At 49.8% G+C, this 19,857-nt stretch overlaps 1 protein-coding gene across 1 annotated transcript; it reads left to right on the plus strand.

The window, feature by feature from the left end:
* Positions 1-344: 344 nt before the first annotated feature.
* On the plus strand, positions 345-14,373 carry TNFSF12 (TNF superfamily member 12). The gene is made up of 7 exons (XM_033170705.1): positions 345-536; positions 5,652-5,690; positions 8,127-8,211; positions 9,074-9,136; positions 9,669-9,704; positions 11,890-12,014; positions 14,076-14,373. The coding sequence occupies exons 1-7, from the start codon at positions 360-362 to the stop codon at positions 14,325-14,327; spliced, it is 777 nt and encodes a 258-aa protein (XP_033026596.1). The 5' UTR covers positions 345-359; the 3' UTR covers positions 14,328-14,373.
* The last annotated feature ends 5,484 nt before the right edge of the window (positions 14,374-19,857 follow it).

Below are 19,857 nucleotides of genomic sequence, written 5' to 3' on the forward strand. Positions count from 1 at the left end.
CTGAAGGTGGAGGCTCTACCTCGCGCGCTGGAGCTGTAGGCGGCGGCCGCGGCTTCCTGTGCCGGCGCCCCCGGCCGGGCCTGCTCCGCCCTCGGCGCGCCGCAGCTCCGGCGGGCGTTTCCTGTCCGGATGCTGCTGTTTTGGTGCTGCTGCTCCGCCTCGGCCTCTCGCCGCCGGGGCTGCTATTGGCAGGCGGCCGAGCGCGGCCTCCCCTCGACGGCCTCGCTGTTGCAAAGCCGCTGCCGCCGCCGCCGCCGCCTCCTGCTCGTCCTCCGGCGCCTCCTTCCCGGCACTTCTCCGCACCCGGCCGCTTCCGCGCTTGCAGACGCCGTTCGCCGCCGCCCGCTCCTGCCCCGGCCATGGGGAGGCGCCGCCGGGCCCGGGAGCCGCCCGCCCGCCTGGTGCTGCTGGCGCTGGCGCTGGCCTCCGGCTCGGCGCTGCTGCTGGCCTCGCTCAGCCTCCTGCTGGCCGCCTGGCCCCGATCCAGCGCCCGCGCCGCCCAGCAAGAAGCGCCGCCCGCCGCCGCGATGCCACAGGTGAGGGGCGCACGGCGAGCGCGCAAGCTCCAGCCGCGCGCAATGCCAGCGAGGCGCGCGGAAAGGTCCTTGGGGAGGAGGAGGGGGGACCCAACTCGGGGCCCCCCCAGAGCGCAGATTTGCGGATAGATTCGCACGGAAGGCGGCGAGGCGGACGAGCGGGGGGGAGTAGCGGGAGGGAAGGCACCCTTAGGTGCAGCCAGCAGCACCCATAAGGCGCACCCAGGGCTGGGCGAACGCAGCGCAGGGCGTGCGTCCGGGAGGGCTGAGGAATGATCTCCGCTGTGCGCACTTTAAGTAGGCAATAATCCGGCCACCTGCTGTAAACGCAGGAGACCCCAGGCAGAGGGGAGGGGCGCCTGCCTTGCCAGATGCGTATCTGCCAACAACACACACACACACACACACGTCTGACACTTTGGAGGTGGGCAGGTTTATGGTTGCAGGAACTTAATCACACGCACAAAGAGTGATTCTGAACAGGCATTGCAGAGGGTTGAGCTAGATGACCCTTGGAAGGCCCTTCCAACTCTACAGTCCTATACAGTATATAAATAAATGGAAGGGAGGAGGGAGATTGTAAACAGTGAGGCCAAGAGGCCAGACGAGGCAAGAGCTCAAATGCAAAGCTCAAATATGCCCAAGATAAGCATTTGACAGCAAGTGATAAGGCACAACCTTCTTAGCTTTGCCCTGCTATTCCCAATCCTGTCGTGGGAGAGGAAGAAATTAACTCAGTGGGTACCAATTTTTTTGCGACCATTGCCCCCCAACTCTGCAATTCTCGGATTCCAAACAGCAACGATTAATTGCAGCCCAATTAAAACTCTCTTAGTTTGATTCATTGAACAGCGGCGATGAATTTGACCCAGCGATTCCAGCTTGTGGAAGTCGTTTACAACTCCAGTGCCCCACGCCTGCCCCCTTGGCAATCCCACTGCCGCCCGCCCGGGTGATGCTGCCCATTTTGCACTAACGGATCCCTCTGCAGCTGATTCCTCTGGAAATGGTGCAGGAGGCTGCCCACACCTCCAGGGTCAGAGCAGAACAATGGGCATAAGGTCTAGACCAGCCTTTGCCAAGTAGGCGGCCTCCAGATGGGTTGGGGCTACAGTTCCCCTCTGGAGGGCACCCGGTTGGCAGAGCAGGCTGGTCTGTACCCAGCCAGTAAACAGTGCAAAACTCTGCATTGCTGGGAAACATTCCTAGACCCCTGAGGCAAAGCACACTGTTTGCCGCCTTGTGGGCATGCAATGCTCAACCACAGACCGCCACATGCCTGCCAACCCCTGCTGAGCCCTGGGCTGTGGGAAGCAGCCCAGTAGTTATTATGGTCTGCAGAGTGGGCATAACACTTCCTCCAAGTCCTTTAAATAGCTCTAAGTGGGTCACGTTCCCGCACCTTTCAGCAACCGCTGCACGGCAGGCGGGAATTCAGCTGGTGTAGCTACTCCTCAGCATGCTGGTGTGTTGGGGAGAGACACCAGGCGAAAGCAGGGGACCCCCTTTAACATACCATGTTTGAAATATCAGATGCATTTACTTAGAGAGTCAGGGTAGGGTAGCGGTTACAGTACTGGACTAGCAGCTGGGAGAGACCAGGTTTCCAGGTGCCAGTCTTGACGCCTCTCATGCGTCTTTCCCTCTGCAAACGGCTCTGTTTTAACGCTGCCTTTCTCGCTGCGAGGCTGCGTTCAGGAGGGGTTTGCTGCAGATAAATCCTGAGGCCGCCCCAGCTGCCGAGTGCGAGGATGGGGTTGGATTCGGGTGGGGAGAGGTCACCCGAGAGAGATCCCCCCAGCCCGCCTTTCAGGTGGAGGAAACGGAGAGTCTTCACAGCTTGGCCAAGCCCACCCAAGTGAATCAGTCGTTGGCCCGAGACTCGAACCTGGATCTTGCCAGAACTGCGGGCTCTGGAAGCCTCTGCTCTTTCTCCGAGTGGATCCTCGACCCTGAGCTGGCACGCCTCTCTTCGAGGCGGCCTGGATCCTTCGCCGACCTTGTGCCCTCCAGATGGTTCTGTCATGTACTAGTAATAAAACAGCCAGGCTGGGTTGGAGCAGCGGTTTTGTGGAAATGTGCCCGTTTATTTGGAGCCGAAACCCCCAAACGAGGGGGAGTGGCGGCGTGTGGTTCAGAGGTGAAGCCTCTGGCGCACCTTTTTCCCACCCCACCCGCTGGACCCACCCGCCCAACAGCTGGGCTGGCCCCCCTGAGGCTGGAGGCCGGCCTGTCCTGGCTGCCTCTCCGTAGCAACCTCCCGATCTCCCCCTTCCCAGGCCTTTGCAAATAAAAACAAAAGGCCATCGCTGAGTGCTCACATCTGTTAGATGCGAACGAGGAGGCCCAGTAGAGTCGTCTAAACCGCAGAGGCCGTGCTGAAGCCCCAGCACTCGTTTACAGCCCTCCAACCTGTCTGCACATGCAAGTAGCCAGAGACCCATCTGGTCCAGCACCCTTTTCTCACAGCGGCCAACCAGATGCCCATTGTGGGAAACCCGCAAGCAGGATTCGAACTCTCTTCCCTCCTGTGGTTTCCAGCGACTGGTATGCAAAACGATTGCTGCCTTCCACCGTGGGGCCTGGTAGCCCCCCACCCCACCCATAGCCTTCTCCTCCACGAATTTGCCCAATCCTCTTTTTAAAATCCATCCAAGTTACAAGAAAGGAGATTCCGACTAAACATCAGGAATAACTTTCTGAAAGCAACAGTCGTTCGACAGTGGGATGGACTCCCTCGCAATGTGGTGGGCTCTCTCCTTCCTTGGAGGTTTTTAAGCAGAGGTTGGATGGCCATCTGTCATGGATGCTTTCGTTGAGATTCCCGCATCGCAGGGGGTTGGACTAGATGACCCCTAGGGTCCCTTCCAGCTCTCCGATTCTAAGTTGGTGGCCATCCCTGCCTCTTGGAATCCCAATAGTTTAACTGACCTGATGATAAAACGAACACCTGAAATGCCTTGTTTAATATTTTCTCTTCTGTATGCATGATTCGTGATGGTAAAAGAGAGAGAGCTTCTGAGCGTGCACAGAGTTGTATTACTTTAAAATGGAGCAATTGCATCTCGCCCATCCTCCGCCCATGAGATTGGGGCGGGGGGACACAGGCTTCTCCAGGTCAAAGGTCACAACCCACCAAGCCTCATCTGCGAGTACTTTGCAAGAATGACCTACTGAGTTAATGCAGTTGGCTGGTTCTTTGGAAACTTTTCCTTTTTTGGGATGAAGAATCTACATTCTGGAAATGCAGAATGCAGGTTTGGGTGGATGCGATAAGAAAACATACATTTCACACAGTGCTTGTCTTTTCTGTGGTTTTTATGTAGTCATACTGGGGCAGAAATGTTTTAATTGACTGAAAAAGGACAGTGATGCTCTTGGCCCTGAGATTCCCTCGGGCAAATCGTGGCATTAGCGCTTGCAAGGGTACCTCTGAGCATGCTCTGAGTGCTGAGTGGCGACAGGTGTGGGCTGCCCAAGACCCCGCTTCAGAAATTTGGGGTGCCGCCAATGCTAGCCCTACTCGGAGTAAAATTAACAGGCCTTCCTGAGTTAGGTCCCTTAAATTTGAGCGTGTCTGTTCTGAGCTCAATATCAGATGGTTTCCTAAGTTCCTGACACGGTGCCTGGCCGTTCTCACACCTCCTCTCCCCCAAATGTACTCCCCACCCCGCTATTTCCCCCCTTCCTGATGTTCCCCCTGGCAGCAGAGAGGAGGATCAGAAATGCAACTTTTAAGAAAGGCGTTAGCAGCTGGGATGTTGGGAGAGACTTGTGTTTTCTGGGTTTCCAAAGCAACCGTCTCCAGGCCGAACTCCCCCTCTCCGAAAAAAATAAGTACATCTCAGGGCTGCATTTTTGAACCCTTCCCAAAACCGTCCTCTCCCACAGGTACGGAGCAGTAAATCGGCCTGGAACTTTGTATCGCTATCTTTTTAACATCCCTGAGTTAAATCTGCAGGGTTATATATATTTTTTTCTTAGCGTGTTTCAAACTTCCCAAGGCCCAAGCGAATTTAGACAGCGATATTTTGCCCTTGTTGAAGCCAGTGTTGGAAACGCAGATAGATAAGCTGACTGCCAAAGGAAAGGGCACCTTAAACTTAGGTTCCAGTATTATTATTTTTCATTTCAGTTCCATACTGCTTTAAATCTCAGAGTGGTTTACATTAAGGCATCACATAAAACCATTCTGAATAAACCAAATGCAAGCTTCAAGGAAAATATTCCAGACCCTTCTCTAAGTGACATTTTGCTTTCTGCATGTTTGTTTACCTACATCATTTCTAGAGCTTTCCCGTAGAAGAAGGACTCTAGGAAGGCAGTGGGGTGTAGTGGTTAGAGTGTCGGACTGGGACCTGGGAGATCAGGGTTCAAATCCCCACACACTGGGCGACCTTGGAGTCAGTCTCAGCCTCCTAACCTACCTCGCAGGGTCGTTGTGGGGATTAACTGAGAAGGGGGGGTGAACCACGTACTCCTTGGAGAAAAAGGTGGGAGATAAATGCAAATAATCTCTTCCGCTCACCTGCTTAAGAAAGCTGGAGGGGCCAGCCGGGCGGAGATGTCCGTCGCCAACCCGGCACCCAGAGATCTCCACGGGGCCGCAATTGGACCCACGCCAGTCGCAAGAATAACAACAACAACAACAAATTTCACAAGGGAAAAATGGTGCCTGTAACCCAGGTTTAAGGTGGCATTTGGCTTATAGATCTGAGTTTCCAACACTGGTCCCTCTTGGGCCTCTCTGTTTGAAGGAGGGTCTGATCCTTTTCTTTCCCCATCGTTCTGCCCGGACACTGAGGTCCAGCGCCGAGGGCCTTCTGGCGGTTCCTCACTGCGAGAAGCTTAAGTTACAGGGAACCAGACAGAGGGCCTTCTCGGTGGTGGCACCGCCAGCAGATGTCAAGGAAATAAACAACTATCTGACTTTTAGAAGACATCTGAAGGCAGCCCTGTTTAGGGAAGCTTTTAATGTTTAATAGACTATTGCATTTTAATATTCTGTTGGAAGCCGCCCAGATGGGCAGGGTATAAATATTGAATTATTTATTATTATTATTATTATTATTATTATTATTATTATTATTATTATTATTTCCCTTTGGTCCTCAGGAGCTGCTGTCCGAGGATGACGCCGAAGAGCTGGACCCGGTATGTGGCTCTCTCCCAGGGGTCTGACCCGGTTGAACTGCTGCCTGCACGAGGGGTGTATGTTTGTCCATTTTGTTGCATGTTTTGGAACAGCTCTGGAGCAGGGTTTCCAGAAAATGTCTTCTCCTCTGCAGCGGTTTCTCCAGGAAAACAGATTGTCTAAGGCCATGGGGAGGAACCAGTAGTCCTCTCTGGATGTATTCTGGCTCCCATCCCCCTCCACCATGGGGCGCACCAGCTGGGGCTAATGGGAACCGGAGTCCAAGGACATCTGGGGGTCCCTGGTACACAAGGGAACGGAGCCCGCTGGATCAGGCCAATGGCCCCTCTGGTCTAGCACCCTGTTCTCACAGCGCCCACCCAGATGCCCCAAATCGGAAACCCGCAAGCAGGATCTGAGCCCAAGAGCCCTCTCCCCTCTTGCGATTCCCAGAAATTGATATTCAGAGACATCATCATTATAGTGCCACCCATCTGGGCGGCTTCCAGGAAAATATAAAAACACAAGAGAACATCAAACATTAAATACCTAATGTCTCCGACTGTGGAAGCAGAGAACAGCCACCCTGGCTCTTTCCTTCTCCCTGAATTTATTTAACCCTTGTTTTGCTGCCTCCTGCGGCAGGAAGTTCCATAGTTCAACCGTGCCTGAATCTTCCAACGTTCAGTGTTGTTAGGTGCTCACGAATTCTCGCGTGGTCGGGGGGGGGGAGCATTTCTCTATCCACTTTCTACGTTTTATAAACGCCCATCATGTCTCCTCTCCCTTGCCTTTTCCGCAAGCTGAAAATCCCCAAACTCTGTAACCTTACTACAAAGGAATTTCAGAAATAGGCTGGAAAGAGAAGTTGATGAATTGCCACTAATTACCAAACTTAAAACCATGGAGAGACCTGGTCTGAATAGAGACTTTGGCTTCTTATCTTCTTATACATGACAAAGCTATCTTTAGCCATCTCACCCCTTGCTTTTTCCTGTAAGACCAATTGCAGTCGTTAACACCTATCAGCCAATCACCAATTCCCACCACCCTTCTGAGTAATATGGCAGACCAACACGGCTACCTGCCTGTATCTGTAACCTTTATTTGTGGGGCTGCTGCTCCACCCCCTCCACCATTTCGGGTGCCCCTTTCCCTCCCCACCTCCCAATTCTACAATAGCAGATGGATGGATGGATTTACATGGGGGTGGGGTGCTGCTTTTGGAAAAGAAAAGGTTTGATCCAAATATTACCTGGTAACGGGGCAGCAGCCTCATGCCCCAGGTGAGCCTGGCATTGCTATCCTTTAGGGGTTTGCTTTTTACGGAGAACCCAGATACAGTGGTACCTTGGTTCTCAAACTTGTTCCGTTCCACTAAGTCCGTTCCAAAACCAAAGCGTGTTCCAAAACCAAGGCGCGCTTTCCCATAGAAAGTAATGCAAAACGGATTAATCCGCTCCAGACTTTTAAAAAGAATCCCTAAAACAGCCATTTAACATGAATTTTACTCTCTGACGAGACCATGAATCCATAAAATAAAAGCAAAAATCAAAGGTAAAGGGACCCCTGACCATCAGGTCCAGTCGTGTCCGACTCTGGGGTTGCGGCGCTCATCTCGCTCTATAGGCCAAGGGAGCCGGCGTTTGTCCGCAGACAGCTTCCGGGTCATGTGGCCAGCATGACAAAGCCATTTCTGGCAAACCAGAGCAGCGCATGGAAACGCCGTTTACCTTCCCACCAGAGCGGTCCCTATTTATCTACTTGCACTTTTACATGCTTTCGAACTGCTAGGTGGGCAGGAGCAGGGACCGAGAAACGGAAGCTCACCCCGTGGCAGGGATTCGAACTGCTGACCTTCTGATCAGCAAGCCCTAGGCTCTGTGGTTTAACCCACAGCGCCACCTGGGTCCCTTTCAATGTACTGTACTATAAAATCAATGTACTGTACTATAAAATAAGTAAGACAGTATTGTAGATGATAAAAAAAATTTAATTGTTTTTTCCCCCTTACCTGCACTGATGATGGTCGTTGTTTGGATGGGGGGCTTTTATCCATTTCCGTAGTCACACAATCAATCAATCAATCAATCAATCCATCCATCAATCAGTAGCTGAACTGGGTTCCACATAGTCACAAAAAACAAATCAACCAAAAAACACAAAATAAATAGCAAAAATAAAAGCACCAAACTTAATCTGTTCCAGAAGTCTGTTTGACTTCTGAAAAGTTTGAATACCAAGGCACGGCTTCTGATTGGTGCAGATGCCCCGGAAACAATAGCCAACAGCCGCATCGGATGTTCAGCTTCCGAAAAACATTCGAAAAACCAACACTTACTTCCGGTTTTTTGGAGTTTGAGAACCAAGGCGTTTGAGAACCAAGGTACCACTGTATACTGTGCCTGTAATTTTGCCTGCCCTCTGTGTCTTGCATTGTCCCTCTGTCCCTCTAGGTGGTGCTGTCTACCGGCTGGAGCAGCCAAGGCAAGTTCCTGCACCATTTTGCCCAGCAGGGGGCGCTGCGGCAGAGGAGACAGGGTGAGTGTCGCCGCCTCCCTCAATGGAGTGGACGGGGAGGGGAGCAGGCAAGGCACCTGATAGGCCAGGGAATGTGGGAGTTGTAGTTCAGCAGCGCCCAGAAGGCCAATTTGCGAAAGGATGGCTGTGACCGCCCATTATAACCTCCCTCTAGATGGATGTTTCGGTCTGCGACTCCCAGCAGCGCCCGGATAGCACCGCGAAGCAAAGACGATGGGAGTTGTAGTCCAACGTGGCTGGGCATCTGGGGATGGAGGGGGTTCTGTTGCAAAGCCTTCACATCCAGGAACGGCTTCTGCTGGGCAGCGAAACCAGGCGAGGGTCGGCGATGGGTCTCAGACCCACCTGTCTCGAAAAACAATGGAGTGCACCTCGGGGGGTGCGAAGGCTGACCTAGGCCACATTCACACTGGACTTCTGAAGCAGTAGCAAGACACATTCAGCTAAGACTCCCCCCACCCCACCCCAAAGAATCCTTGGAGATATAGTTTGTTAATGGAGAGTCATTAGGAGCCCCCTGTTATCTTCCTGGAGCTACAGTTCCCAGAGTGGCTTAAAAATCATTCCTTCTTCACGGGGAACTCTGGGAATCGTAGCTCTCTGAGGGGAGTAGGAGGGGTCTCCTAACAACTCCCAGCAAACTATAGCTCCCAGAATCCTTTCGGGGGGAAGTCATGGGTGTTTAAAGTGGGGTTGTCGTGCTTTCAATGTGCAGTGCATCTGTGGCCCAAGGGACCCCGATGCCAGGAGTGCGGTGGGACTCCTTAACTCTCCCCGCCATCCTATAACTAGGCGCTGGCTGGAATCGTGCACCCACGGCCGTGCCGTATTGACCTTGCAAGACTTTCTCCCCATTTCACAGCTGCCAAAGGCAAGCGCTCCCGGCCTCGGAGACCCAGCACTGTCTCAGCTGCGCACTACGAAGGTGAGAGAACATGGGGCATGCTCCCTTGCGCCCGGATCTGGCCCCACCCACGCAGCCCACCTGTCGGGGGGGGGAAGAAAGCGGGGACCCTCCCCACAGCCCCCCTGCTTTTGTTTGGAAGAGACTGCTTTGGTTTGGGGCAGGGGTCAGCAACCTTTTTCAGCCGTGGGCCGGTCCACCGTCCCTCAGACCATGTGGGGGGCTGGACTATATATATTTGGGGGAGGGGGAATGAACGAATTCCTATGCCCCACAAATAACCCAGAGATGCATTTTAAATAAAAGGACACATTCTACTCATGTAAAAACATGCTGATTCCTGGACCATCCGCGGGCCGGATTGAGAAGGTGATTGGGCCGCACCCGGCCCACGGGCCTTAGGTTGCCTACCCCTGGTTTTTTTTGGGGGGGGGTCGGTCTTCTTTCACGTCAAACACGCACAGCACTTCTCGTGCCTCAGGAACCCGCTCGCGATCCCCTAGAGAACCCAGGAGTCCTGCCTGACCCCCGTCTTTTATTTATATTTTTTCAGTGCAGCCCACCGAAGGACGAGCTGGGATCCAGGCAGGTAACACTTCTTGGGCTGGGGCTTCTACCATGGCTGGGTGGGGAGGGGGAAGGCTTCTGAGACCCTGTCTGCACCCTGCGTTTAAAGCAGCGCCCAGGCCACTTTGAACAGTCATGGCTTCCCCCAGAGGATTCCGGGAGCTGTAGTTTGTTAAGGGTGCTGAGAGTCGTCGGGAGCCCCCCCCTTCTCCCCTCGACAGAGCTACAGTTCCCAGAGCGGTTTAATAACCGATCCCTCTTCACAGGGAATTCTGGGAAGCGTAGGTCAGAAAGTGGAATGGGGCCTCCTAACAATTCTCAGCGCCATAACAAACTACAGCTCCCAGAAGCCTTCAGGGGAAGCCAGGGGTGTTTAATGTGGTATGATACTGCTTTAAACGTGTAGCCGAAATGGAGCCTTGGTAATATTTCAACAGGACTTCCAAAGTGGGGATTTTTTATCCCAGGATCCATCTGCACCAAGTGGTATTGTACCACATCAAACCGTCAAGGTTTCCCCCCCCCCCCAGGGAACCCTGGGAATTGTAGTTTGCTAAGGATGCTGAGAGTTGATAGGAGACCCTGTTCCCCTTGCAGAGCTATAATTTCCTAGGGAGAGGGATTAACTGTTAAACCTCTCTGAGAATTGTATCTCAGCACCTTTAGCAAACTGCAACTCCCAGGGTTCTGTGGGGGAAGCCACGACTGTTCATAGGGGTATCAAGGCACTTAAAATGTACGGCCGTGAATGCATGTGTGTGTAGTTTTTTTTTAATATTCACAAATGTTTTAAAACAAATAAAATAAAATAAAATAATCCTTCCAGTAGAAGTGTGCATGCACACGAAAGCTCATACCAAGAACAAACTTATTTGGTCTCTAAGGTGCTACTGGAAGGAATTTTTTTATTTTTTTATTTTGTTTTGACTATGGCAGACCAACACGGCTACCTACCTGTAACTGGAACAAATGTTTTAGTTATTTTTTATATATGCAGTTCTTACACACACACACACACACACACACACACACACACACACACACACAGGTGAAACTCGAAAAATTAGAATATCGTGGAAAGGTTCATTTCTTTCAGTAATTCAACTTAAAAGGTGAAACTAATATATGAGATAAGACTCGTGACGTGCAAAGCGAGATATGTCAAGCCTTTATTTGTTATAATTGTGATGATTATGGCGTACAGCTAATGAGAACCCCAAATTAACAATCTCAACTTTGGGGTTCTCATCAGCTGGACGCCATAATCATCACAATTATAACAAGCGAAGGCTTGACGTATCTCACTTTGCATGTCATGAGTCTATCTCATATATTAAACTCCAGTAGCTAATGAAAACAATTGCTTACATCGGAATTTGTAAAAAAGTGGGAGAGATATAAAAAGTACCTGCAAGGAATTGAAAATGGTATAAAGTCTGTGGCGGCCTTTGAATGATCCTGGAGAAAAAACAATGAGTGTGAGAAAATGAAGCTGTATTTGGTAATGTAGAAGGTTTTGGATATAAATAAAGGATAAAAAAAAGTTAAGTACTTTCACAAGCAGAAAAGGAATACACATCAGGAAAGATAGGAAGTCTAATTATGTATTTGTTAGTGATGTAAGTATTAAATTTGGATTTGGGTTATGTGTAGATTTATGTAAATAACCAAGGTTTATAAATTTATCTATCTATTTATTTAGTTATTATTTTTCTCTCATTATACTGTTTATATATTGTTTATAGTATTAGTATGATATCGTTGATGTAGAAATATGGAATCAAATAGTTTCGTACAAATTAATATGGGGGGGGGAAATGAGACACACAATTATGTATTTGAATACTTTATTAGTAGGAAATGGAAAATAGGTAAAATATGTGGAATGTGTTAAGTTATGTAAATGATTGTAAAATGATGGATATCTATAACGACAATAAAGCAATAAAAGAAAAAGAAAAAAAGAAAGAAAACAATCGCTTACATCAATGGACTTTTCCATGATATTCTATTTTTTCGAGTTTCACCTGTATATATATATTGACGTAACCCAAACTACTGTAGATATTTTATCGAAATTTTCAAAAGCAGGACCCCGTTGGGTAATCTAACCGGGGTAGCGAGGCAAAGGGGGGTAATTTGGAGAGATGTTTTGCCAGCCACAAAACTCCCCAACCGTTTCCTTCTCCCCCCAACCTGCCCCATAGATGCCGACGGGACCATCCGCGGGTGGGTGGAAGCTAAACTCAACACGACGAGCCCCCTCCGTTACGACAGCAGCCGGGGCGAGTTCACGGTGGCCAAGAGGGGCCTGTATTACCTGTACTGCCAGGTGAGGGCGTGAAGGGTAACCTGGTGCCAGGGAGGGCCCGTGTGGTTTTTGGGTTCTCAGGGGGGAGGAAGCGGAGGCTTGTGGGTAAAAAGAGTGAGGCATCCTGGGAAATGATGGACTTTGGTTCTTCGGGGGGGGGGGGGAAGAGGGAGAACATTTCCCAAAGTGGTCAGTATTGATCTCCCGAGGTCAGTGGGGCTGCATAGGGGGCGAATAAAAGTCTAGAGGCCAAGAAGGGATTTACGAGTCTCAGCAATAAAGCGCACGAGCATGTACAGAGTGCGCCTCCCTCGCCAACGGGGAACCTCCATATCCCATCTCTTTAGGTGAGATAAAAAAAACAGCGTCATCATCATTATTATTATTTTTAAATAATATTTATTAATTTTTTTACTAAAAACATACAAAAAAACCCACAACTACACTAACAACATACCCTGTTTCTCCTAAAATAAGACATGGCCATAAAATAAGCCATAGCAGGATTTCTATGCATTTGCGAAATATAAGCCGTTCCCCAAAAATAAGCCATACCCCGAAAATAAGCCATAGTGACGTGGTACCTCCCATTAAAACAGCCTGGGGAGGCGTGGCTATGCAGCGTACCGATGCGACACGGTTAAAATAAGACATCCCCTGAAAATAAGCCATACTGTGTTTTGTTGAGCGAAAAAAAATATAAGACGGTGTCTTATTTTAGGAGAAACACGGTACATACCAAACATAACAAAACAACAACTTACACATTTCTTAAAACTAATATTACTTCCTCTAATCGTGATGGGACTTCCTCCTGTCTCCTCCTCCCTTGTAACTCCTCCTCTTTTGTAACTTCCAAAATTTATTACAATTCTATTCTATTATCCAATAACAAAAATTCGTTAATATTTTATCTCTCTTAATCTATATTATTTTTTTGTTGTTCAGTCGTTCAGTCGTGTCCGACTCTTCGTGACCCCATGGACCAGAGTACGCCAGGCACGCCTATCCTTCACTGCCTCTCGCAGTTTGGCCAAACTATCTATATTATACCATTGCCTAAATAATTACTCTTATATCATATCTTAATCTTAATCATACTCAAATTATATCTACTTTCAATCATACAATGATTTTTTAAATACAATTTGAAATTTTTCCATTCTTTTTCCACTGCGTCATCCCTCTGGTCACGGAGTTTCTGCGAGCTCCATATAATCCATCATTTTCATCTGCCATTCTTCTATTGTTGGTAATTCTTCTGTCTTCCAGTTCTATCAAAACTCTAGCTGCTATCGTGGCATACAAAAATAAGTTAGCGTCATCATTATTTTGACCTATTATACTTCCTTTTATAAATGGACATTTTATTATTGCTTGCTAACGGCGCCAAGTGATTAATGCGAATTGTATTTTTTATTTTTTTTAATAAATGATTTTTATTGTTTTAATCTACAACTACTACAGAAAATAAAATACAAATTCGCATACATTCATCTACTTTGGCAATCATTGCCATGACTCCCCTCAGTCCTTTCAAATGACTTTCAAAATTCTATCTTAATTCTATACTTCTTAATTCTATCATTGCTTAAAATTCATGTACATATTAATCACTATAAAATTCATAATTACAATAATATTTCCACGTTTATCTACAAAGCTTCTTGAAGTCCTATAAACGTGTTCAGTTGAGAATCATTTTCCCTCAAATAATTTGTAAATTTAAACCAGTCTTTGATGAATTTCTGGTCCCGCTGTTCTCGGATTCTTCCCGTCATTTTGTCCAATTCTGCAGATTAATGCGAATTGCAAATACTGACATTTCTCGACTTCTTTTTAGTCGCGAGGATTTGGGTTGGGGCAGGTGACAGGTTTCGGTTGAGCCGATCGAGGGGTCAGCCAAACTCAGAGGTTTGGGAAACAAGAGTTCAGGCGGCCGTCTGGGAGGGATTCTTCAGCTGAAATTCCTGCATCGCAGGGGGGTTGGGCTGGATGGCCTTTGGGGGCCCCCTTCCGGGTCGACAATTCTGCGATTCTAAGCTTATTCTCCCTGTTACTCCCCACCACCACCACCGCCAGGTCCATTTCAACGAAGGGAAGACGATCTACATGAAGCTGGACATCATGTTAGATGGAGAGCTGGCCCTGCGCTGCCTGGAGCAGTTCCCCCCCACCAGCTCTGGGCCCCAGGACCCCGAACTTCGCGTCTGCCAGGTCTCTGGCCTGGTCCTGCTCCGGCCCGACGAGTCCATCCGGGTCCGCACCATTGCCAACGTCCGCCTCAAGGCCGACCGTTACCTCACCTACTTCGGTCTCTTCCAAGTCCACTGAGAGGAAGGGCGCCGGGGATCCGCCGAGAGGGAGGAGATGGCGTGCCTGCGCCCTTTGGGGAGCTGGGTGTGGGGATTCAGAGAGGAGGGGGGCAGGAGCCACTACGGACTCAATTCCTGCGTTGCAGGGGGTTGGAATGGATGACCTTCGGGGGTCCCTTCCGCTTCTACGGTTCTAGGACTCCCTGCGTTCAGTATTGCAGCCTTCCCTGCTACCGGATGCACCAGGTCGGACCAGCGCCGGCGATTCGTTCCCCCTCCGCTTCCGATCCAGAACTTCCCGTTTGGGTCCCGCTAAAGACCCCTTGGTCCGTTTTTGCGGCGGGGAAAGGTTGCCCTAGCCCCTCCCGCGTTCTTGCTCCGCTGCAGCCAGAAGCCACCTTGCCCCTCAGGCTCAGGATCCCGTTGTTGCGAACAGGTGGGCCTCGGCCGTTGCGATTTGCGATTCCTGCGTTGCATTGCAGGGGGTTGGACTGGATGACCCTCGGGGCCCTTTCCAAATCTATGAAAACAGAAGCTACAAACCACGAGAGAGAGAGAGAAATAAAAGAGGAACTGGGTCGTTTGCATCACTGCATTTCCTTCTGGGAATTGTATTTTTCGCTGCTACACTTCTGCCTCTGCCGGGATCCGTGCCATCCAAAATTTACGACGCCTCACGTTCCCTACGTTATTCTGCTTTGTTTTTCGTTTTGTTTCTCGGATGCTGCTGGACATTTGCCGCGGGTCGGACTAGATGACCCTCCCGACCCTGCAATTCTACGATTGTTTCAAAAGCCGTCCTGCCAGCCTCAGCCCGCCGCTGACAGACCCCTCCTGCTTCATGCCAAGCGCGGTATATAACGCAAAGTTTTAGAGGCACATCTTGTACATAGAGACTGCAGTTCGGGTAGCAGCCAGCAGGGGGCGACAAAGACACCCACAGGAACAGGAAGCGGCCTGCTTTGGTGGACCCCGCCCATTCCAGCCAGTGGAGGGCCAATGGGATTCAAAGAAGCTTCCCATTGGCCGCAGTCCCGCAGAGAGCAAAAGGGGTTTTTTTTTTTTCCAAAGGACAACACATAAACTGACATTTCTGTCCCTGGAGATAGAAATATATATACAGTATAATCTCTGCTAGCCAGTGTCGGACTTGGATAGGGGAGCAGGGCCTGATCCTGTTGGACGGAAAGAGATGCCGCTGTTACATTACCTGCTCATACCTGGGGCAGTGGGAGGGGTTGGGGTTTTAATGACCTGTTAATACAGAAGAAAAGCCCTGTTTAAAAAAATAACATGTGTTTATTTCCTTTTTTGTCGCGAAGTGGGGCACGCAAACACACATAGCTCAGTTCTCCCTCGGCCTCGCTCCCTGCCTATTCCCCCCACAGAATGGGGTTGTTCCGAATGCCTCAGACCCGCACGATTTGGAGCTTCCAAGTGCTATGGAGCATGAGCAGAGGGCATAGATGGCGCTGGGGGGGGGGCCTTTCCAACGCTGCAATTCCATGTCGCCGCTTCATTACAGAGCCCCACGTTTCAGGGGGGGCAACAGGGAGGATTCGGGGCCATAGCTGTCAACTTTTCCCTTTCCTTGCGAGGAATCCTATTTGGAATAAGGGAATTTCCCTTAAAAAAAAGGAAAACTTTGACAGCTTTGTTCAGGGCCGTCGTCTCCAGTCGGCCGCAAGGGATTCCCACGCAGCGGGGGGGATGTTTCCGGCCTTCGTTGCCCCGTTTGCAGACATCTTTGCAACGCGGAGTTGGTCTGGCAACAGGCCTGGCGTCTGAGCCCATCGGTGGGGATCTTGCCATCAGGGGCGGATGAAGCCTCTGCGCTGCCTGGGGCGGCGTCGGCGTGGAGGGACCCCCCCCTGGGGGAGGGGCACGACGCGTGCGCCGTGATGTCACGACGCACGCAGATGCCGCTAAAAGGGGGAAAAGGGGAAGCAAAGCAGGCGCTTGAATGCACCTGCTTTGCTTCCCCTTTTCCGCAGCTTTTTTTCTGCGCGAGGTGCGGGCCAGCGAGGATGGGGTGTCATGCCAGCGACAAGCGTGACGCCCCCTCCTCGCTGGCCCGCCCCTTGCGCCGGAAAAAAAGCCGCTGGAAGGGGGAAAAGGGGAAGCAAAGCAGGGCAGAGCAAGGGAGGCGGGGGGTGGCTCGCCCGGTGGGGTGGGCCGGCCAAATGGTCACCCCCCTCCCCTGGAACACGGGGCAGGCCACCTCCCGCCTCCCTTGCCATCTCTCATTCTGTAGGAACATGCTGAGAACATGCGCTTGGGAGAGCACACCTTTCTTTGAGACCCTTTGTTTGAGATTCTGTCTTGCCAGTGATGCCTCTTATCTTTGTAGTTAAACTGCCCCGATGGTGATGGCAGTTTGGAGGTTGGGGAGGGGGCGGAATACCCCATCTTTGTTCCACAGGTGGGTAGGGGGAAAGGAACTCTTCCGGATAAACCTGGGTGTGTTATTTACTCTTGTTAAAAGAAAAAAACCTGCCCCCTTTCCCTTATGGGGTATCCAAGAGCCCGTAGAGAGTCCTTAAGTGGGTTCCCTATCGGTAGGAGAAAACAACAGAGGCCAGCCAGAGAATATTGAGAAGCAAAGCGGCTAGTAAGCCTGGTCTTTATTAAACTGTTGTAACAGGGTCCCCCACTCCCCACACGCAGGAGGGAGGAGGACCCAGAACAATGGTGCGCAAGACCTTATATAGACTCTTGAAATTGCCCACCCTGTAGCCCAAGACCACCCCTGAAAACATCATACATAATCACAGAAGGAGGCATCTACAGCAGAAATCGTGTTTGCCAGGATACCTGATAATGGTCACTGATTGCATTACCTGGACAGCCTGGCCATTCTTTTGTGATGGTTAATACTTTAGTTCCTGAGTCCAGGTCACAGGCTCACCCTAAAGGTAAAGGGACCCCTGACCGTTAGGTCCAGTCATGGACTACTCAGGAGTTGTGGCGCTCATCTCGCGTTACTGGCCGAGGGAGCCGGCGTACAGCTTCTGGGTCATGTGGCCAGCATGACTACGCCGCTTCTGGTGAACCAGAGCAGCTCACAGAAACACCGTTTACCTTCCTGCTGGAGCGGTACCTATTTATCTACTTGCACTTTGATGTGCTTTCGAACTGCTAGGTTGGCAGGAGCTGGGACCGAGCAACGGGAGCTCACCCCGGCACAGGGATTCGAACCGCTGACCTTCTGATCGGCAAACCCTAGGCTCAGTGGTTTAAACCAAAGCATCACCCCCCCTGTCCCTATTCATACACAACTATAGCTCACCCTATTCATACACAAATACGCCCTTCAGGCAGGATTTGCGAGCGAAAAGGCAGCGGGAAGGCTTTCCCCATTTGCCTCCCTTACTGCAGAGGAATATTTCTATATTCAAGCCCTTAAAATTCTTATAACGCTCTGCAGCCAGCTCAGCCCTCTACTCACCTGTAAAGGATGTGGGGAGACTTATGCACAGCACAAATGCCTTGCAAGGAAGGCCAACTGCTTCCCAAACAATGGCAATTGCTGTCATCACCACCATCCTGATTAAGTTCTACAACTCCCAGGGCAGGGTGAATTCTGAAGGGGCCGCCTTGGGGGGGGGGGAATGAAGTAGAGGACCCTTGGGTTCCCTTGCAACTCTACCATGCTGTGAAATAATAATAATAATAATAATAATAATAATAATAATAATAATAATAATTTGTATACTGCCTTTCTATCTTACAATACTCAAGGCGGTTTACAAGCAGAAGAAACAAAAAATGTACACCCTACAACAATCTAATGCAATACAAAAATGTGATAATAAAACAAAACTTTAAAATAAGCAGCCTACATCAAAAAGTAACATTCAACAATCATTAGAGTGAAATAAAATAATATCAACATATAAAAGTTAAACAGAAATCCACTCAACATTTACAATAAACAATTTCTAAACTACCGGTAATCAATAAAACGGCAAGCCACAGTACGTAAAATTTGTTGTTCAGTCATTCAGTCATGTCCGAAAGAAGATTCCACCTAAACATTAGGAAGAACTTCCTGACAGTGAGAGCTGTTCGGCAGTGGAATTTGCTGCCAAGGAGTGTGGTGGAGTCTCCTTCTTTGGAGGTCTTTAAGCAGAGGCTTGACAGCCATCTGTCAGGAATGCTTTGATGGTGTTTCCTGCTTGGCAGGGGGTTGGACTGGATGGCCCTTGGGGTCTCCTCCAACTCTAGGATTCTATGTTTGTGACTCTTCGTGACCCCATGGACCAGAGCCCGCCAGGCACTCCTGTCTTCCACTGCCTCCCGCAGTTTGGCCAAACTCATGTTAGTAGCTTCGAGAACACTGTCCAACCATCTCATCCTCTGTCACCCCCTTCTCCTTGTGCCCTCCATCTTTCCCAACATCAGGGTCTTTTCCAGGGAGTCTTCTCTTCTCATGAGGTGGCCAAAGTCTTGGAGCCTCAGCTTCAGGATCTGTCCTTCTAGTGAGCACTCAGGGCCGATTTCCTTGAGAATGGATAGGTTTGATCTTCTTGCAGTCCATGGGACTCTCAAGAGTCTCCTCCAGCACCATAATTCAAAAGCATCAATTCTTTGGCAATCAGCCTTCTTTCTGGTCCAGCTCTCACTTCCATACATTACTACTGGGAAAACCATAGCTTTAACTATACAGACCTTTGTCGGCAAGGTGATGTCTCTGCTTTTTAAGATGCTGTCTAGGTTTGTCATTGCTTTCCTCCCAAGAAGCAGGCATCTTTCAATTTCGTGACTGCTGTCACCATCTGCAGTCATCATGGGGCCCAAAGAAGTAAAATCTCTCACTGCCTCCATTTCTTCCCCTTCTATTTGCCAGGAGGTGATGGGACCAGTGGCCATGACCTTAGTTTTTTTGATGTTGAGCTTCAGACCATATTTTGCGCTCTCCTCTTTCACCCTCATTAAAAGGTTCTTTAATTCCTCCTCACGTTCTACCATCAAGGTAGTATCATCAGCATATCTCAGGTTGTTGATATTTCAGTGCGTAAAATAATACAGTACAAACTGAGAAGCAAAGGCTAGAGGGTGGGGCAAGGCAGGTGGAAGGAGACCTTGGTCTGATGGAGTCTCTCCCCTCTCAGTTCTTCCTTCAGGAACAGCTCCCTTATCAGGGACCAGAAGGCCAGCAGCACCCAACTGCCTTCCCCACTCCTGGGGTCCATCCACAGTCCTCCTGCTCCTTTCCCTGCAATAGTAAAGGCGTTTTATTAAGAACAGAAAAAGGAAGGCAGAGAAAGGAGAGAACAAAGCGACAAAGCACAGGATGTTCAAAAACAAAAGGGGCTCTCCAGCTCAAGTCTCTCTTATCTTAAACAAACAGACTTCGTGTCTCCTTATGAGTAACACTGTGTAGGTAGTTACAGGTAGGCAGCCGTGTTGGTCTGCCATAGTCAAAACAAAATAAAAAATAAAAAAAAATCCTTCCAGTAGCACCTTAGAGACCAACTACTGGTAAGTTTGTTCTTGGTATGAGCTTTCGTGTGCATGCACACCAAGAACAAACTTAGTTGGTCTCT

Source organism: Lacerta agilis, chromosome 14, assembly GCF_009819535.1.
Source record: "Lacerta agilis isolate rLacAgi1 chromosome 14, rLacAgi1.pri, whole genome shotgun sequence".
NCBI classification, from domain to species: Eukaryota; Metazoa; Chordata; class Lepidosauria; order Squamata; family Lacertidae; genus Lacerta; species Lacerta agilis.